This window comes from Euprymna scolopes, chromosome 22 (genome assembly GCF_053919585.1).
Source record: "Euprymna scolopes isolate OS-2025 chromosome 22, ASM5391958v1, whole genome shotgun sequence".
NCBI lineage: Eukaryota > Metazoa > Mollusca > Cephalopoda > Sepiida > Sepiolidae > Euprymna > Euprymna scolopes.
In genome coordinates, this window is record NC_136503.1 from 77,806,330 (window position 1) to 77,825,633 (window position 19,304).

General features: G+C 38.1%; 1 protein-coding gene across 3 annotated transcripts in view; it reads left to right on the plus strand.

Moving 5' to 3' along the window:
- LOC145243473 (uncharacterized) overlaps positions 1 to 18,149 on the plus strand; it is a 397,788-nt gene extending 379,639 nt beyond the window's left edge. For all 3 annotated transcript variants that reach the window (XM_080106409.1, XM_080106411.1, XM_080106410.1), the window contains exons 5-8: positions 1 to 871; positions 9,012 to 10,463; positions 12,393 to 14,078; positions 16,345 to 18,149. The exon at positions 1 to 871 is cut by the window's left edge and continues 53 nt beyond it. In XM_080106409.1, the coding sequence (XP_079962535.1) occupies positions 1 to 871; positions 9,012 to 10,463; positions 12,393 to 14,078; positions 16,345 to 17,520 (5,185 nt within the window). In that variant the 3' untranslated portion in view covers positions 17,521 to 18,149. The remainder of the gene's footprint in view (positions 872 to 9,011; positions 10,464 to 12,392; positions 14,079 to 16,344) is intronic.
- Positions 18,150 to 19,304: the final 1,155 nt, after the last annotated feature.

Sequence of the window (19,304 nt, forward strand, 5' to 3'; positions counted from 1 at the left end):
AAGTGACAGCAGAGACGCTACGGAGGAGCATCGGTCTTTCTTAGACACAGCGGCTAAAACCGGCTCTAATCTTTGTTTTTCTTTGCCTGCTACGCAGAAGGGAAACAGCGATGATGAGTCGTCCATCTCTTCGACAAATGCAATGCTTTATTTTATCAACGGACTATCGCCCGGTGGCCAACACACTCCGGCCAGCCTTACCAACAGCACCATGAGGGTTATACTCTTCATAACAGATAACGAGACTGACTTGAATCAGATCGTCTTAAACAGTACGACAAACGGACTCCTCCTCAGAGAAGACGTGCCCAGCATAAAGGACGTATACCTGGACGAGTATCTTATCAACAAGACTCGCCTCGGGTTACACCAGGGTTCGTCGCTGTCTTGGCGATGGCTGAAAAGTCACAAATTTTGCGCTCAGAAAGAAACCGATGGGAGTGAACAGACAGAATGCGACCATGGTTCGCTTAATAAGTTTATGTCGGAGGCCCTTAACTTGAAGGCGTCGCATGCGGCAATTGAGAGCGTTCGGCGCACACTTGCATACGAAATTGCTCTCTTCGAACTAAGCGATGAAGACGTAAAAACCGTTACGCGTGAAAAGAGATCCCAGTCGGGAGAGGATGCTAGCGCATCGAAGGATGCCACCTTCCCAAATGCCACATCAAGCGATGCTAATGATACAAAAGACCTTGTTGCCAACGCGAATGCTGGTCATGGAACCAGCGGTGTTACAAATGTGACTCATCAGATGCCAAAGCAGTTCATGGCAAGCCGGTTTGTGTTCAAAGTTTCAAATCAAACACGTGCCTTAGAGCCGAACACCACGTTCAGTCTCTTCGCCACAGTCGGACCTGTTTTCCAGAAGGTAATGTTCTAATATGAATGTGTTTCTTGCACGTTATTATAGTATACGGAAAAAAAAATTGCCGTATTATTTTTAAATTGACCGATTTTCTGAATAAAAACTTCAACAGTTATAAGCTCGAAATAATGTCGGTTGCATTTCACAAATTTCATTAACAAATACAGGATGGTCCGCTTAAAAGTAGGCCAGAAAATGTAGTAGAGAGAGGGAGCATTCTTTTATCAGGAGAATCACCAGAGAAGATCTACCAAACAAACTGCAAACGTTGTTAAACGTGTCCAAAAATGCATGGATGTCAAAGGGGACCACTTTCAGCATATTTTATAGCACTACAGGTAATTTAAATAATAAAAGAATGTCCATTTACTATATAGTATTTTGCAGTAGGGAAAACTACAATCACGAGTGAAAAATTATTCTGATCAGAGACCCCTAGGGCATAATTTTTGCTATTACTGCTGCTGTAGTTGTTAAGCAAGTCCGACATGTGGATATAGCCCACAAAGATTACGCCCTAGTATTCTCTGATCAGAATCATTTTTCACTCGTGATTGTAATTTTCCCTACTGCAAAATAGTATATAGCATATAGACCTTCTTTTATTGTTTAAATTACCTGTAGTGTAAAATATAAACATATATAAGGTATAAAATATGCTGGAAGTGGTCCCCGTTGACATCTATGCATTTCTGGGCACGTTTAACAACGTTTGCAGATCTTCTCTAGTGATTCTCCTGGTAGCCTTGGTAATGTTCTCCAGTAGTTGGTCTAGATTGTGAGGATTATTTGCATAAACGTTTTGTTTTAAAGTTCCCCAAAGATAAAAATCACGTGATGACAAGTCCGGGGAACGACATGGTCATAACCCTTTGCTTATTGTTCTCTCTTCCGTAAACATGTCATGAACTCGAGACGTATGGCATGTAGCGCCATCTTGTTGGAAAAGGAATTGCATTTTGTTTTGTGGTGTCAGTTGGTCGTTAAGAGAAAGATTAGAAGAGATCGGGCTACTTTAAGTGGGCCGCTTAATCTGAAAAAAAAATTTTGATTAAAGAAAAATTAGAGAGATCAAGCTACTTTTGAGTAGGCTACCCTGTATTTTTATTATTCTTTTGTTGTTTATTAATTCTCAGTTTTGCAATAACATGGCATAGACGAAATCGATTGTTACAGATATTCAAAAAAAGTAATAACAAGCTAGAACAGAGCCAGTCTAAGGGAGAGAGAAGTATTAAAGTATTAAAGCGAGAACCGTTTAACTAACTCACACTTGTGCATATGGAGCGTTGCCTGTTTTGGTTTACGGCATATCAACCCTTTTCAAGTTCTTTATATTTTTAAATATTTATTCGTCGAGTTTGTTCGGTTAATTTTTTTACGGCATATCAACCCATTTTAGATTATCCAATGCCGAATCCAATAATTTTATATATATAAAAAAAAAGAATTATACTTCAAGTTCTTTATATCTTCAAATAATTATTCATCGAGTTTGTTTGGTTATTTTGTTTTACGGCATATCAACCCTTCTTTCGAGTTATTCGATGCCAGAACTCAGTAGTTTTGGAAAATGGCTCTATACTACCTACAAGTTTTTCATGATTTGTTTTTTATTTATTTATTTATTTTTTTTTTTTTAGGTAAATTGTTATTTTTCTTTGTGGCTTTCCAGAATATGATTGAGTCTTGCAAAAGAAAAGAGAAAAATCCAACATATTTATCTTTGGTGTATTTTCGGTCTGAAAGCCGGTATCTTCAGACAACCTGATCTGGTCTTGAATTCGAGACAAATTCCTCAAGTGTCTAACGTCTCTCTCTATACAGGAATTTGTCAGGATAACCTTACTGAAAATACCCCCCCCCAAAATAAAGTCTGACTAAATATTCAAAATAATAGTATTTGCAGCCCAAATGAGATCTTCTTAGTATAATTACTCCACAATGTTTTATGCGAGGAATATTGCATCTTCTCCAAGTATTGTTGCATTTAGTAGCAACACTACTAAGTTGGATACTCCATCAGATTAAATGAATTCTTGTCCTGGAATCCAGGAAGACTAAGAGACAAGTAAAAAATCTAATTTATAAAACTCACTATGTCTATCTGTCTGTCTCCATATTTTCAAACTATCTCCTCTGAAACTAAAGGTCGCAGAGCGGCGCTAGGGGCCTCTAATAATTAGATTTTTTATGGACCGTTCTTTTATGGGTGTTTAGCCGGTTAAAATAGTTTTTGAGGGGTCAAACAGGGGTCAAAATTGGAAACATCGTTATACATTTTGTACATTCATCTTAGTTTATTTTTAATCAGTTCATATGCGTGTCATGTCTGGTACAGTGGTAACGTCACCAGCTTTGAATGCTACAGTTTTGCTTTCGGTTTCGATTCTAGCTGATGGCACCCAAATACTTTTTTTTTTTTTGCTTACTTTTGAAATCACGACTCTCTCATAATATATACGAAATCTGGACAAATAAAAAATATCATATTTAAGAGTATTTTGCGACCAGGCAAAGCCCTCCTCCTCTAGTTTAATATATAAAAGGTTATACGTTTGTTAGTCTGTCTGTCTCCACATTTTGCAACTCTTTGTCTTCCCAAACTAAAGGTCACAGAGCAGCGCTAGGGGCCTCACATGATTGGATTTTTTATGGACCGTTTTTTTATGGGTCATTAGCCGGTTAAAATAGTTTTTAAGGGTTTAAAAAGGGGGTCAAAATTGAAGAAATCGTTACACATTTTGTACATTCATCTTAATTTATTTTTAATCAGTTCATATGCGTGCCGTGTTTAGTACAGGTGTAACGTCATCAGCTTTGAATAATGCGGTTTGCTTTCGGTTTCGATTCCAGCTGATAGCACCAAATATTTTTTTTTTTTACTTTTGTGATCAAAGCTCTGTGATGATATAGTAATTGTCTGTATTTTTGAGATGAGGTGTTTTCATTTAGTGAGATTGTCGGACTGACTTCCACATCTTGGTTGTTATAGTCACAACGTTTCGGCCGTTTTGCCCTCCGGCCTTCATCAGGTGTTTTGTATCGAACTGGGGAACCGTTTGTTAGGAGTCTCGAACCCAACCCTTTATTATTATTATCATTATTATTATTATTATTATTATTATTATTATTATTATTATTATTATTATTATTATTATTATTATCTGTGATAATATATACAAATCAAAATATAATATTTAAGCGTATTTTACGACAGGCCAAAGTCGCCCCCCCCCACAGCTGGTCTAATTTATAAAAAAAATCATAATACATTTTGTACATTCATCTTAGTTTATTTGTACTCAATCCATGTGCGTGTCACGCTGATACAGTGGTAACGTCACCAGCTTCGAATGCTACAGTTTTGCTTTCGGTTTCTATTGTAACCGATGGCACCCACTACGTTTTTTTGTTTGTTTTTTTGTTTTTACTTTTGAAACTATGACTATATAATAATGTATACGAAATCTGGACAGATTAAAATATCATATTTAAGCGTATTTTACGACAGGGCAAAGTTGGCCGCCCCTTTCCATCCGCTAGTAACTGTAACATAGTTAACCGGTCAATTAGAAAGAAGAAAATTAATGGTCTAAACTGCTTTACTAACTTGACGTTTTAGGGGGGAAAGAGACCTTAATGGAATATTCAATAGCTTTGTTATGTCATAGAGAACAGATTGTGACCTCTAATAAAGGGCCCTTAAATTTTGAGAATACCGCCTGAAATCAAATCAAACAAAAAAAAAAAGGTAAATTTTGTCCGGTTAATCAAATGTGACACATATAAAATAATTACATTTTTTCTACAAATTACACAGGCTTGTTTGTAACTAGTTTATTACTTCGAGATTAAGTTTCATACCAAAATCAAATTGGGAGAGTCTCTGACTTTTTTTGGAGGATGCTTTGTTCGCTGTTGGTCTTCTGCAGTTCTAGGACTGCTATCTTCCCAAACTTTGTCTTCTCACTACTTGAGAATGGGTACGTTTATTGCTAGCAGCCTGAGCTGCTCCTATCGAGGAATGCTGACGGGATGCTCAGCCAATTTCTATTCGATCTAATTGCTTCTTTTTACTAGGGCGCCGGTTTCAAATCTCACTTTCCGACCCCGTGTCACATCTATTGCAATGAGAAAGATATAAATATAAGTTGGAAACAGACAGCAGAAAAAAAAAAAAACTATTAAAGGGAAGTAACTCGTCAAGTACTAAGATGGACAATCGTATTTCGGGGTTCGAGTAGTCGCCCTTGCATCATTGTTATTTTATAAATAAGGACAACCATCTTAATAGAAATACACTTTTTTTTTTCCTTTTTTTTTCTTTTTTTTTTTACTCCTGTTCGTCGTAAACAAGGCATATTTGGAATCGCACTGTTAGAATGTGGGTACATTTAACTTAGTTTTTAATTTTATATACTTATGATAATTAATCAAATTGTGTGTAAAATGCACATTATTTTGAAGTTCGGGCTAATTTTGATGCATCAATCATTCAAACGTCAAAACAGTGGGTGATGTGCTCTTGCTGCTTTTTTTGCTTCTTTCTTTCTTTGTTATGCGAGTCAGACTTCTCAATAAAGCTAGCGGAGCTCGCGCCTTCCCGTCCCATTGCCCTAATATTGAACCCCTGTACTTATTTTACAAGAATGTGACCTAATGAGCTCATTGCGCTGGTGTCTCCTTGCGTACATACACAGTTTACAAAGCGGTCTAGCAGCAAAATTCCAACCTTCAATGTAGTGGTCGTTAGAGTATTGAAAGCCTTCTACTCTAGTAGCTTCTTTATTCAGAGTGCTAGACTTGGGAATTCCCTCCCCGTTCCCTGCTTCTCTCACTGTACTAATATACGGAAGTTTAAATGTAATTTGAACAGACATCCTGCTCATTTCCTCACATAGTTACCAGTAGACATGGTCCCAAATAACATCTCCTTACGTACAAGTAGCAATACGCCTTATTTGGATGAACAAGAGTTTTTTTGGGGGGGGTTAATGAGGATTTTCTAGTTTGCATGGAATCCTCCCGAATGGTAACAGTTAATCTGTAAGAACAAAACCAAGAACAAAAAGAAGCCAATAACAAAAAAGGCTTTCCAAATACAAAAAAAGCTTTCCAAAAGATACCAAGAACAAATATGCATAGTCAGAAGTGACCAGAGAACTGGAGAAATTTTACTAGAACCACGTAAGTCGAGTAGCGCTTACGCTATCACGTTGTCACCGACCTTAATACGATTCGGAAGGGACAAATATTGCTGTTACTAAATCTGAATGCAGCAACACGGAGATGTCGATGTCGTTTACTTTTGATGGAGGTCCTTCTTGTCGATTTCGAGCACTTCATGTTCCTAAATGATTTCAAGTCAACCCCAACACCGAAGCTAACCGAAACCATCAATATCTCCAAGTTGTTAAGGAAAACCGCTATCTTTAAACACTGAGTGGCGGTTTCACATGTTCCAACACAACGTTATCTTCATTGGACATTGCAATAAATTATGAATGACCTTGCTTTTTGGAGAGATGCATAAAAAAGAACGGCTATTTTCAAATAAATTATTTCAGTATAGTTTCGTTTTTCGTTCCATGTTTAGTGACTTCCGTTCAGTTCCATACTTTGGTAAAACGAGTCCACTTCCAGCGTCTTATCTTTGAGTACTGAATCGACATAGGGTACTCATGGGAAGTACCGCGTTATGGTTGCTATGTTTGATAGTATTGTCTTTAGAACGTTTGAAGATAACGGTATTATGTATGTGCATTTTTTAAAAATCAAAACAATACCCCTCGTCACAGTTAGCAAAGCAAAACTCATATTGTGTTTCTTTGTTGTTTGCAAATTCGTATATCTTTATCGACTTTGTAACCAGGCGTCTTCAATTAAAATCTGGCTAATAAAGAATGTTTTACCCTTTCCATACTTGTTAGTATTATATTTAGAACGTTTAATAATATCGGCATTGTTATATATGTGGATATTTTATAAAATACATTTCGAATTGAAAGCCATGTTTAATTTCAGAAGTGTTTCTGAACGTTAGCTCATCTGTATAAGTCCTGTGGATGAAAAAGAGTTTTCTGTGAGTAGCTAATCTGTATAAGTCCTATAGTTGAAAAAGAGTTTCCGAAGGGTAGCTAATCTGTATAAGTCCTATAGTTGAAAAAGAGTTTCCGAAGGGTAGCTAATCTGTATAAGTCCGGTGGATGAAAAAGAGTTTCCGAAGGGTAGCTAATCTGTATAAGTCCGGTGGATGAAAAAGAGTTTCCGAAGGGTAGCTAATCTGTATAAGTCCAGTGGGTGAAAAAGAGTTTCTGAAGGGTAGCTAATCTGTATAAGTCCGGTGGATGAAAAAGAGTTTCCGAAGGGTAGCTAATCTGTATAAGTCCGGTGGATGAAAAAGAGTTTCCGAAGGGTAGCTAATCTGTATAAGTCTGGTGGATGAAAAAGAGTTTCCGAAGGGTAGCTAATCTGTATAAGTCCAGTGGGTGAAAAAGAGTTTCTGAAGGGTAGCTAATCTGTATAAGTCCGGTGGATGAAAAAGAGTTTCCGAAGGGTAGCTAATCTGTATAAGTCCGGTGGATGAAAAAGAGTTTCCGAAGGGTAGCTAATCTGTATAAGTCCGGTGCATGAAAAAGAGTTTCCGAAGGGTAGCTAATCTGTATAAGTCCGGTGGATGAAAAAGAGTTTCCGAAGGGTAGCTAATCTGTATAAGTCCGGTGGGTGAAAAAGAGTTTCCGAAGGGTAGCTAATCTGTATAAGTCCGGTGGATGAAAAAGAGTTTCCGAAGGGTAGCTAATCTGTATAAGACCGGTGGGTGAAAAAGAGTTTCTGAAGGGTAGCTAATCTGTATAAGTCCGGTGGATGAAAAAGAGTTTCTGAAGGGTAGCTAATCTGTATAAGTCCGGTGGATGAAAAAGAGTTTCCGAAGGGTAGCTAATCTGTATAAGTCCGGTGGGTGAAAAAGAGTTTCCGAAGGGTAGCTAATCTGTATAAGTCCAGTGGGTGAAAAAGAGTTTCTGAAGGGTAGCTAATCTGTATAAGTCCGGTGGATGAAAAAGAGTTTCCGAAGGGTAGCTAATCTGTATAAGTCCGGTGGATGAAAAAGAGTTTCCGAAGGGTAGCTAATCTGTATAAGTCCGGTGGATGAAAAAGAGTTTCCGAAGGGTAGCTAATCTGTATAAGACCGGTGGGTGAAAAAGAGTTTCTGAAGGGTAGCTAATCTGTATAAGTCCGGTGGATGAAAAAGAGTTTCTGAAGGGTAGCTAATCTGTATAAGTCCGGTGGATGAAAAAGAGTTTCTGAAGGGTAGCTAATCTGTATAAGTCCGGTGGATGAAAAAGAGTTTCCGAAGGGTAGCTAATCTGTATATTCCGGTGGATGAAAAAGAGTTTCTGAAGGGTAGCTTATCTGTATAATTCCTAGAGATGAAAAAGAGTTTTTCGAATGGTAGCTGATTTGCATTATCTTGGAATTTAAAAATTTGCAGGCAGAGAGCAAAGATTTTTTCTCGTGTTGACAGGAAAAATTATTTGCAGTAATTCTAAAGGATCCAATATTTTTATGAAGTGATTCCGGTTCCTGATTGGTTGCTCGCAAAGCGTAGCTCCATTTGATTGGTCAGTTTCTATCACCTCTGTCTATAAGCAGACCCTTCCAATTTTATTATACCCATATCAAAAATTTACAACAAAAACAAATTAAAACAATATAACTTTGTTAAAAGTTTGGGGGTTTTTTCGTGTATTGTTGAAAGCAGAGTCTTCAATTAAAATCCAGGTAAGAAAGGATATTTCACTCAATTTATGTTTGATATTATCTTCAGAACCATTGATAATATCAGCATGTCATATATCTGATTTTTTATCAAACCAATACTCCCTTCGTAGACAACAAAGAAAGAAACAATATAATTTTATTAGTAGGTTTTATATTTTTTATGAAATATAAATGAGGCTTTTTGTGTATGTATATCGACATTTGATAATATCGGTATTGTTATATACGTAAAATATGTACATCAAAACCAGGCTCCTCATTTTTAATGGTAATATATATTGCATGCTTTCCCCTTCAGTAGCCTCCCTTGGACGACATCACTATTTATGCTCAGCCGTTTATTTTCTCGTTTATTATGCAGGTCGGCCAAATCAGCGGATCTTTTTACCCGCTCGACAAAACAAGATGGCGCCTCATCTCTGAAAAACTGATGGATTCCCACTGTCCAGGATATTGTCCCGCCTGCACTCGATGCACTCAGGATACCACACAGATGCAGCAACAACAACAACAGCAGCAGCAACACAACCAACAACAAGAGTCAACATCATTGTTAAAGAACTACAGAGCAGGACATCTTTACATAGCGCTTGTGTTACCGCTCGAAGAATCTGCGTCGTGCACAGATATTCCTTCGGCAGAAAACGCCAAAATCGTCCAAGAGTTTTTAAAATCGGTCGACACACTAAAGGAGGAAGAACCTACGTCGCACTTGGGTTATACACTGGGTGGTATTGTAATTGATTCATGCCGGACTGCAAAACCTCCACACCATCAACGGCGCCCACTAGACAAAAATATATCACCTTCCCTTTCTTGTTACACCCTTAAGGACGCTTTTAATATCACCCGACAAGTGTCAAACGAAAATATCGCCTCTTATATCCACCTGCCAAATTTGAACTCTTTTTCGACAGCAAAAATCGGCGAATTCCGTACAAAGTCCTCAACGATCCCAGATATTACAATTTCCAGAATCGGCTCATTTTTAGACGCCATCCAAGTGACGCAGTATGTTAAAGTTATCCTGAAAGCTCTTGCTTCGCTCCGTTGGACTTACCTAACGGTAGTCTGCTCGGAGAACACACTGATGGTCGAGCTGCAACGCCGTCTTTTGACAGAAGCAAAAAAGAAAAACATCTGCATCCGGGATCTTATTAAGATGACTGAACTCCGAGAAGCTGGATACTTGGACGTACGTTATTCCTTGCTCCAAGAGGAATCCACAGCAGTGATTCTTCTTACCGACGCCCACGATACCATCGACTTCCTGCGCTTCGTCTCGAAAACACACAACTCCTCGCACATCTTGAACTTCCTTTTTTTTCCTTGGAACTCAGCCCTACACCCTAACCTGGGGACAAATCTCTTCCAAAGCTCCATCCTAGTGGAGATCAACGACCCCGTAGCCAACGAAATACCGAAAAACATAACTTCCATGTCGGTTTCGGAACTAGAAAGCCAGTTGGAACTCTGCCTTTTGAGCCCTAGCAGCAGCGTCTACTGTCCCACGGGCACCATTAATCGCGGACCGACCGAACCAGTCCTGGCGAACTACGTGGCCTCGTTTGTCAACGCTGTCGGCCGTGGTCTTGCAGCTCTCCACACACAGCTGTGTCCCGACGGCGAGGAAGGTATGTGCAAGGCTTACCAGGACTGGTCCCGCGTGATGTCCTTGCTGCGGCAGAGGCTGCGGGTCGGGCCTGTCTCCTTATTTAACAATTCTAGAAAATTCGACAGCAGTGGAACACTGCGCGTCAACTATGCGATCAAAAACTTGCAACGAATTAGAGGAAAGTTCCAGTGGACACAGGTAAGATATCATAAACGTATTCGAGCTATTAACGAATAAACATAGAAGTAACATCTGTGAGTACGCTCAAAATTTTTATTCAAATGCTAAATAATTACTAGCAAGGACTCGTGGCGTAGTGGATAAAGTACTTGGGAAAAATTCAGTTGTGACTGTCTTCGAGGAGATCTAAGGTTCAACCTCCGGTGCAAGCATGACCAACTGCAAATTAATTAAGTCTTTTACTCCATCATGACTGTTAGGTTAGGAGTACTTATGCACTTACTGTACCGTGCTGAAATAATAACGTTCTTATTTATATATATTATAACGTTATCATTTATATATATATGTATATATATATATGTGTATATATATATATGTGTATGTGTATATATATATGTGTATATATATGTATATATATATATATATATATATATATATATATATATATATATATAAAGAGAGACTTGGATATATATATATATATATATTAATTTTTATCAGTTTAGTCGATGATGTTGTTATCAATGATGTTGAAAAATTATTTTGTCTGTAAGCCAATTAATCTCTTGCAATTGCTGAACCAACTCGCTTTCTCAGACTCACAATAGTGCTAAATCTTCCGGGATCATCAGTTGTTTAGCATAGAAACACTTTTTCAAGGATTTAAAGAAGACAAACCAGTATATTAAAACCTGTCTCTCCAGCAGTATTGATCAAACACCACCTCCCTTAAACAAAAGAACAAAAACTGTTCCAGATATGGGATCTAGTGTTTTAGCTGTAGAATAATTAAGCTAGCATATTCATGCTTTAATTTTTTTTTTTTTTTTTTTACTTACATGTGTCATTCGTTCTTGTGTCTAAAGAAAGGAAATTATTTATTATTTAAAACCCTACTGTATTTATATTGTTCGGAGGAACTCACTATACATACTTAATACCCCCTTCTTCGTTATTAACATGTTTGCATATTAATTTCTTATTTACTAATAATTTCCTTATATTTATTATTCTTTTCCCCGATTTTTTTCATATCTTTTTCATTCGCCGAGCGTTTTTTTTAACTTCAGCTGGCATGCTTTATAAAATGGCGCCCAAAAAGTGTTGTTCAGCCATATTCTTCTCAAGCGCTTTCTATCGGTGCATCTGATCGTCGTCAGGAGCGATTGCTGTTGCTATCTTTATCTTTTTCTTTTTCTTTGAGGTTTGGTGTATTTATAATTTATTTTTTATTATTGGTTTTCTAACTGGATCTCATTTAACACCGGGACAAATATACTAACAGTATTTAATAACTACCAAGAAAATAAATAAATAAAAAATAAGATAAGAAAATAATTCGCCCCTAACCATCCTGCACAGACCTTTATAACCAATAAAAAGGAAACTATAAATACACCAAGCCTCAAAGGAAAAGAAAACTATAACAACAACAATCGACCCTGATGATGATCGGATGTACCGATAGAAAGCGCTTGAGTTGAATATGGCTAAACAACAGTTTTTGGGCGCCATTTTATACAACATGCCAGTTTAAATTAAAAAGACCGCTCGGTGAATTGAAAAGATATCCAGAAAAATCGGAAAAAAGAATGACTCTGTCGTGTTCAATCAGACGTGCTTGAATAATGACTTGCTGTGAATATATATATATATATATATATATATATATATATATATATATATACACACATATATATATACATATATACACACACACACACACACACACACACACATATATATATATATATATATATATATATATATATATATATATATAATGTCGGCTGAATTGCTCAAGATGAGAATAGTAGTCCGAATAATACAAATTATCAATCCCCATCTAAAAAATACAGAAACATAAAATATCTCTGTTCATTATATGTATTGAATGATTTTATCTAAAATGTGTTTTTTTTATTATTCTTTTTCAATTCAAAGGTCGGCGAATACAACACCAACGGTAGCTTGTCATTAAGTCCGAAATCAGTACAAGGTTACAACGCCTTGCAAGATGTGACGGCCCCGGCGATCCAATGCAAAAGATGGTGTCCTCGCTGCTACCAATGTGATCTGACCCACCAAACGGGCAAATCCGACAACAACGATGCTGCGCTTTACATCCCTGGAGATGTTCTCATTACTGCCGTTATGCCTGTCCGGAAAAGGGGACATTCGCCTTTCGAATGCGGTACCATCAACACCGGAGACGACGTCGATCAGCTCGTTCTGGCTTTGCTTTACGCGGTAACCACGGCCAAGCAGAGACATCCGGACCTTCTCGATGGCGTGAACCCGGGCCTTCTCGTTCTCGATTCCTGTTCCACCAAGGAGAGAGCGATGATGGTGGCGGGTAATTTCGAATCTTGTTCGATGTCGATTCATCTGCAGGGGCCGAACCAGAGCAAAAATCGCCGGGATGCGGAAGGCGCTAACAACAATGGTAACGTAAAAGCTCAAGCCTTGAGAAACATCGGATATTACAGAACATGGGGGGCAAGCCCACGTCTATCACCAGTTTATATCACTGTCGGGACATCCGAAATTTTGGACGCTATGACGTCTTCGATATCAGACTTTAAAAAACCGGTGCTGGTTGTCGATCAGAAGGGTCGGTCTCGCAGGGCGGAGAGGGATTCGGACCTTTCGGATACTACATTATCTTTGAGTTTGGCAGCCAAAACCAGGATGGAAGCAATCGTCAGTTTGCTTCTGAAGTATCAGTGGACACACATTTCTGTTGTTGCATCAGAGAGTACAGAAAATCGGAGACTTATAAAGTTGTTCAATGACTTAGCAAAGGAAGCTAAAGTGTGCGTTAATCATGTATTAATGTTGGAAGACCCAGAATTGAGCGGGGACGATATATTCAGACAGTCCGAGTCCAGCGAAAAATCCAAATTAAAAGTAGTTAGCGAAAACCCCAATTTACAAATCAGCGAAGACCTGCCCAGATCCTTTGCCTGCGCCCTGCGAGATTTGGCCAGAGGCAACACAACCAGAATAGCCGTGGCTTTGGTTAGCGAAGAACATTTTATGAAGCTCAATTCATTGATAAAAGAAAACGGTCTTTCGATCATTTGGGTTTTTGATCAATCAGACAGCGGCTGGGAAGGGGATCTTTCCACGTCGTCCATGCCGCTCGGCTCTTTTACCATCGGCCGACAGACCCGTGTCTACCGGGGCTTCAAGGAGTATTACAACCGCCAATCCAACCGAAGGATCTCAGAGGACAACATGAATCAAGCGATGAGCGATTGGTTAGAACAACAGTGGGACTCGCGCTTCGGTTGTGATTTACCCGGACAGGATTCGAAATATGGCGTCTCCTGTCCGCCCCAAGACAGTGAACATCACGAGATCTCGCCAGTGACGACGGACGTAATACGGGCGGCCGACGCTGTGATGTTTGCTTTGCAGACAGAGTACGCCGCCAAGTGCGGTAGCAAGGGTGGGTTGTGCACGAAATTTTCCCGCCAGTGGCAGCCGATAACCCTGGCCTCGTTCCAAAAGATACTCGTTAACGCTGAGAACGACAGCTTCCAGTTCAATCCCAGTCGAGAGGTGGAAACCAGCATCGCCATTTACAACAGACAGGCGAAGGGGAATGGAAGTCAGCTGGTGCAGGTTAGTCACATGAAGCTATTTCCTGTTTTATTTTTTCTATTTGATTGTCTCTATCATAGTGCTTTTTATTCGCCATTTATCACTTCGAAACTATATATATGTGACTGTCATATATATATATCATCATAGGCCCTTAACGTCGAGGACGACGATTGGCAAGGCGCTTCAGTCTTCTACAGTTCAGGAAGTCTGTGTATTGCTGGCAGGATCTTTTGGCACCAGATCTTATAGCATTCTTGACATATCCATAGTAGTTGCCTGAAACGTCAAGCGCCGGGGCAGGGAAGTAGTGGATGAGTGCATGCCCAGAACAGAACATCCACCTCTGGACCCAACATTGCGGACCCCAGCGGAGCACAGGAGTGCGACAGCTGGAGCAGTGGTAGGTTGCCCCGCAGTACCCGCTAACTGGGTGATGATCCCTGACCGTTGATCGTTCTTGATTCATCCGCTCAGTGATCCGCCATGGGAGACCGGTGGTTGAAAAATATATCAGCTGCGCTCATACCATGACTGCCAACTCCTGCTGCCGAGATGACATTTTGCTATTTGACCACATAGCTGGGGTCTGGATTGGTGTAAGCCAGGGCGTGTCCTCACGCCGGAGGGCCATGCACTCAACACCTCTGGGGCTCCAGACTACTCCGAGATCCCACATACACTTAGCCTGGGGCCGCAAGGTACCCAGTTAAACCGTGATGTACCACGAGGAGGTGGCATGCGAGTCTTGACCAGTGAGACGCTCTAACCACCAGTGGGCAGGGCTTACTAAACTGCCTCCCCTTCACTCTTGCGAGTATAGGTGGCGGTTACAGCTGGAAGCAAGAGGAGCAAAGCACCTGAAAGCCAAGCAGCTAAGCACTCTACACATTCACTAAGCTGCAACACTACACGCTCAAAGGCCCTGTGTGCAACACACCACATCACATATATATATATATATATATATATATATATATATATATATATATATATATATATATATATATATATATATGTGTGTGTGTGATCAGTTTTCTGTATAGTCAACCATTTAGGAGCCTATTCGTGACCAGACACACACACACAGACGTTCAGCTTTATGTATATATATATATATATATATACATATGTATATGTACACAGACACACAGACACGTTCACTTTATATATATATATATATATATATAGATATATATATATATATATATATATAGTGAGAGAGAGAGAGAGAGAGAGAGAGAGAGAGAGAGAGAGAGAGAGAGTGTGTGTGTTCTGGTAGGCCAGCTTCAATTTTGCTGCTTCGATTATCTCTTCGGTTATATATATATATATATATATATATATATATATATATATATATATATATTTGTCATGAGTTCGAGCCTAATCTATGCGGACGAAGGCTAAAGGCCAGAAACATGCGTGTCTATAGGTATACCTTTATGCATATAAATATCTATGTATGTATGTATGTATGTATGTATGTATGTATGTATCTCTCTCTCTCTCTCTCTCTCTCTATATATATATATATATATATATATATATATATATAGATATATATATATATAGATATACTACCATTTCAACCCGGCGTTGCCAGGGTTTTTGGAGGTGTATGTTGAGCAAAAAAAAAAAAAAGCGGTCATTTTTTTTTTAACTTTGACCCTTATTATGACCCCTTAACATTTATTGTTTAAGGCTCGAGTTATTAAGTTAGATCAATGTCCAAGGAACCTATATCTAAAATTTCAATTGTTTATAACCAAAATTGGCAGAGGAGGTTGGTAGAGTTCTCAAGAGTTAAAACGTTGAACTTTGACTCCTTAACAGACAAATTTCTGACTGAAAATGGATTCCAAAGACTTTCCCAAATCTCAGTTCCGAGTATATTAAATTTCGAGTCTGTAGACTTAAAATTGACAGAGTTATTGCGTAGGTAAATGTACACAAACATACAGACAGACTCTTTCACTTTTATAGACATATAGATAACAGGGCATTATCATAAACATTGTAAATATAAAATGATTGAAAGAATGAGTACTAAAGATCATTCTCAATTATCCTGTTTTGGTTCGTTAATCACATACAGTTCATATTTTTTATTTCTTTTATCAGAACCTATCCTTGGTAATACTATATCAGAATATATATTTTTTGCAATTGTTAGATTTTAGTATTTGCTCGATACACAGACTATTTACTTTTACCTTAATCATATACAAAGTACAACGTTATTTATTGTTTAATACCAACAATATTTTTTCTTTTTCTTTCCAAGGTTGCCGAATGGAGAAACCGAATATTAACACCAACCAAGGGGAGACAAATCAAATTGTATGACCGAAGTGGAGAGGAACTTGACCGTAACAACGAAGACCTGCTAATGCCAACCCCTTCTTGCACTGGTACTCGCTGCAGTTGCGTGAATATACACACAGAGCCGACCCCAATCATCAAATCACTGAACAGCTCTACGATGGCACTGACCCTACGACGGGAAGGATACTCCAAGACGACCGGTCAGTTCACCGGAACTATCTGGGCGACAGTCGTTATGACAGTGGCGGCCGCTGGGGTGCTTACGGCGATCGGGATCTTCTTGTACCTGCTTTATAAATACTGCGCTGGCACCGGCGGTGGGAGGCGCTACTCGTTGTTGGGGATGTTGCTGCTATTCGCTCTGGTTGTCCAATTTGCTACGATACTACCGTTTGTGTTCACGGCCAATGCGCTCATCTGCGAGATGCGGTATTTCGCTCCGGGATTTGGTTACTCGTTCACTCTGGGTATAATCCTCGTAAAACTGATGAACCTTTACGATTACCGGATGATCGGTTTAGGTGGAACTCTGTCGGGTATGAACCAACTATTGATGGTGTTGTTCGTGGGTGGTGTCCAGGTGGCTGTCGGGGCCCAGAGGTGGATGTTGAAGGGGTCGGCTTTTGTGCGCGTTGTGACCTACTACGGGGTGACCATGTACGGCTGTGCATTTGACAAATACGAATTTGTCTACTATCTCAGCTATCCAGCGTTTTTGCAAATTGTTTGCCTGCTCTATTCGATTGGCATGTATAAAGAGAAGCGAAATCTTCGGGAAGCCAAGTATGTCTTGATTGCAAGTGCCCTCTGCATCGCGGTCTGGATCGCATGGCTACTCGTCTATTTCTTGCGGCCGGATGATCTAAGGCAACCGGCCATCGCCATCGGCATACTGGCTAACGCTTGTCTGAACCTGGCGGTTATTTTCATTCCAAAGATTCACATGATGGCCACTCTAAAGTATGACGTCAACAAAACATCGCAGGACCATTACAGCACCAAAGCAGATTCCGATTTTTTCTTTGAAAGACCTTTCTCTCTTCCAGGAACTTTGAAAACATCAGTATCAGATAAAACCTATTCAAGATCTTATACTGCTTTCAATGATTTTGATCACTCTTCAGGGTCCGTTTAATCTAGTACATACCAGTAGATCATGTACACGAATATATATATATATATATATATTCCAGGTATAAAGATATCTAAAAATTAAGAATAATTCAATTTAAACAAGGGTTGTTGATAGATGTGTGCGTGTGTGTGTGTATGTGTGTGTGTGTGTGTGTTTTTATATACCAAGTTAAAGGTATTCAAGAGTAATAACTAATGCATTTAACGAGGTTATTAAGACAGCTCAATAAATGATAAGCAAGATATATTCTATTGATCTATATCTTTACATTTAAAACTTCATATATATATATATGTGTGTGTGTGTGTGTGTGTGTGTGTGTGTGTGTGTGTGTGTGTGTGTGTGTGTGTGCAGATTAATTCCTATCCCGAGAGAAAGAGAAGTGCCACAATACTCGAGACGCTCGAGGGAATTATTCAAATTAAAATTTACAAAACCTATTTTAAAAAAAATAAGGAATACAACATATTTGATTTATGAATTTGGAATATTTCAAAGTTTTCGATTTTCACGATGGCTAGCAATTCTACGCGTTTATTTTATAATTTTATAATTTGTTTTGCAATTCTATACTCTTGTCTTGCATTTTATATTTTCCTCTGAAAAATAAGAAAATAATATATGCTGTATTCCTTGTTTTTTTTTTTAAATAAATTTTGTCAATGTATACTCCAATTCACATTATATATACATGGATGCATATCTATGCATATATATATATATATATATATATATATATATATATATATGTATATATATGTATGTATATGTATCTGATATTTAACAACGCCGACTCGGGAGGGAGAGGTTTGGTTGGAGATTGCCCAACTCTTGCCACAAACAGTCCACGCGCAGGAATCCTTACAGTGGATATCCATAGTCTGTCAAGCTAATATATATATATATATATATATATATATATATATATATATATATATATATGCATAAATACATATGCATACATATATACGCATACATATATATATATGCACACATATATATGCATATATATGTATGTATGCATATATATATGTATGCATGCATATATATATGTATGCATGTATATGTATGCATATATTTATATGCTTATATATTTATATATATATATATGTATGCATGTATATCTATTTATCTATTTATATGCATACATCCTGAAGAATCCTAGAATGGATGAAACGCTGAATATTCAGTGTAGCTTAATCGCCATATATATTTTATAAATTACTAACTAGCTCTACCTAGGTATTGAGCACTTTTAAAGTAAATACTTAAAGTTCACGCATAAATCTATACTTTGGTATATTAATTTTATGTGAGTAAATTAAGTAGTTATATATATGTGTGTGTGCATATATATATATATATATATATATATATATAGAGAGAGAGAGAGAGAGAGAGAGAAAGAGAGAGGGAAACGGGGAGAGGGATATAGAGTGACATATATATATATATATATATATATATGAGCGATAGAGAAAGAAAGAGAGATATAGATGGAGAGAGATAGTAGGTAGTCAGAGAAGGTTATCAAAATACAAGAATTATAAATAAAAAAGGACAAAAATCAAATTCTTTCAATTTTTTTTTCAGTTTCTTTTTCACAAAAACTTAATTTTCTCTCAACTTCTAATAAGCAATTGGATGTATAACAGCGTTTCATAAAATATTTTAAATACAAAGTAAGACTTCAACATGACCTCTTCATACCGATATGTTTGCACCGCTTGAAATTTTGATACCTTTCTATAACTCCTATAGAAACAGTAAACACAATATTTTGA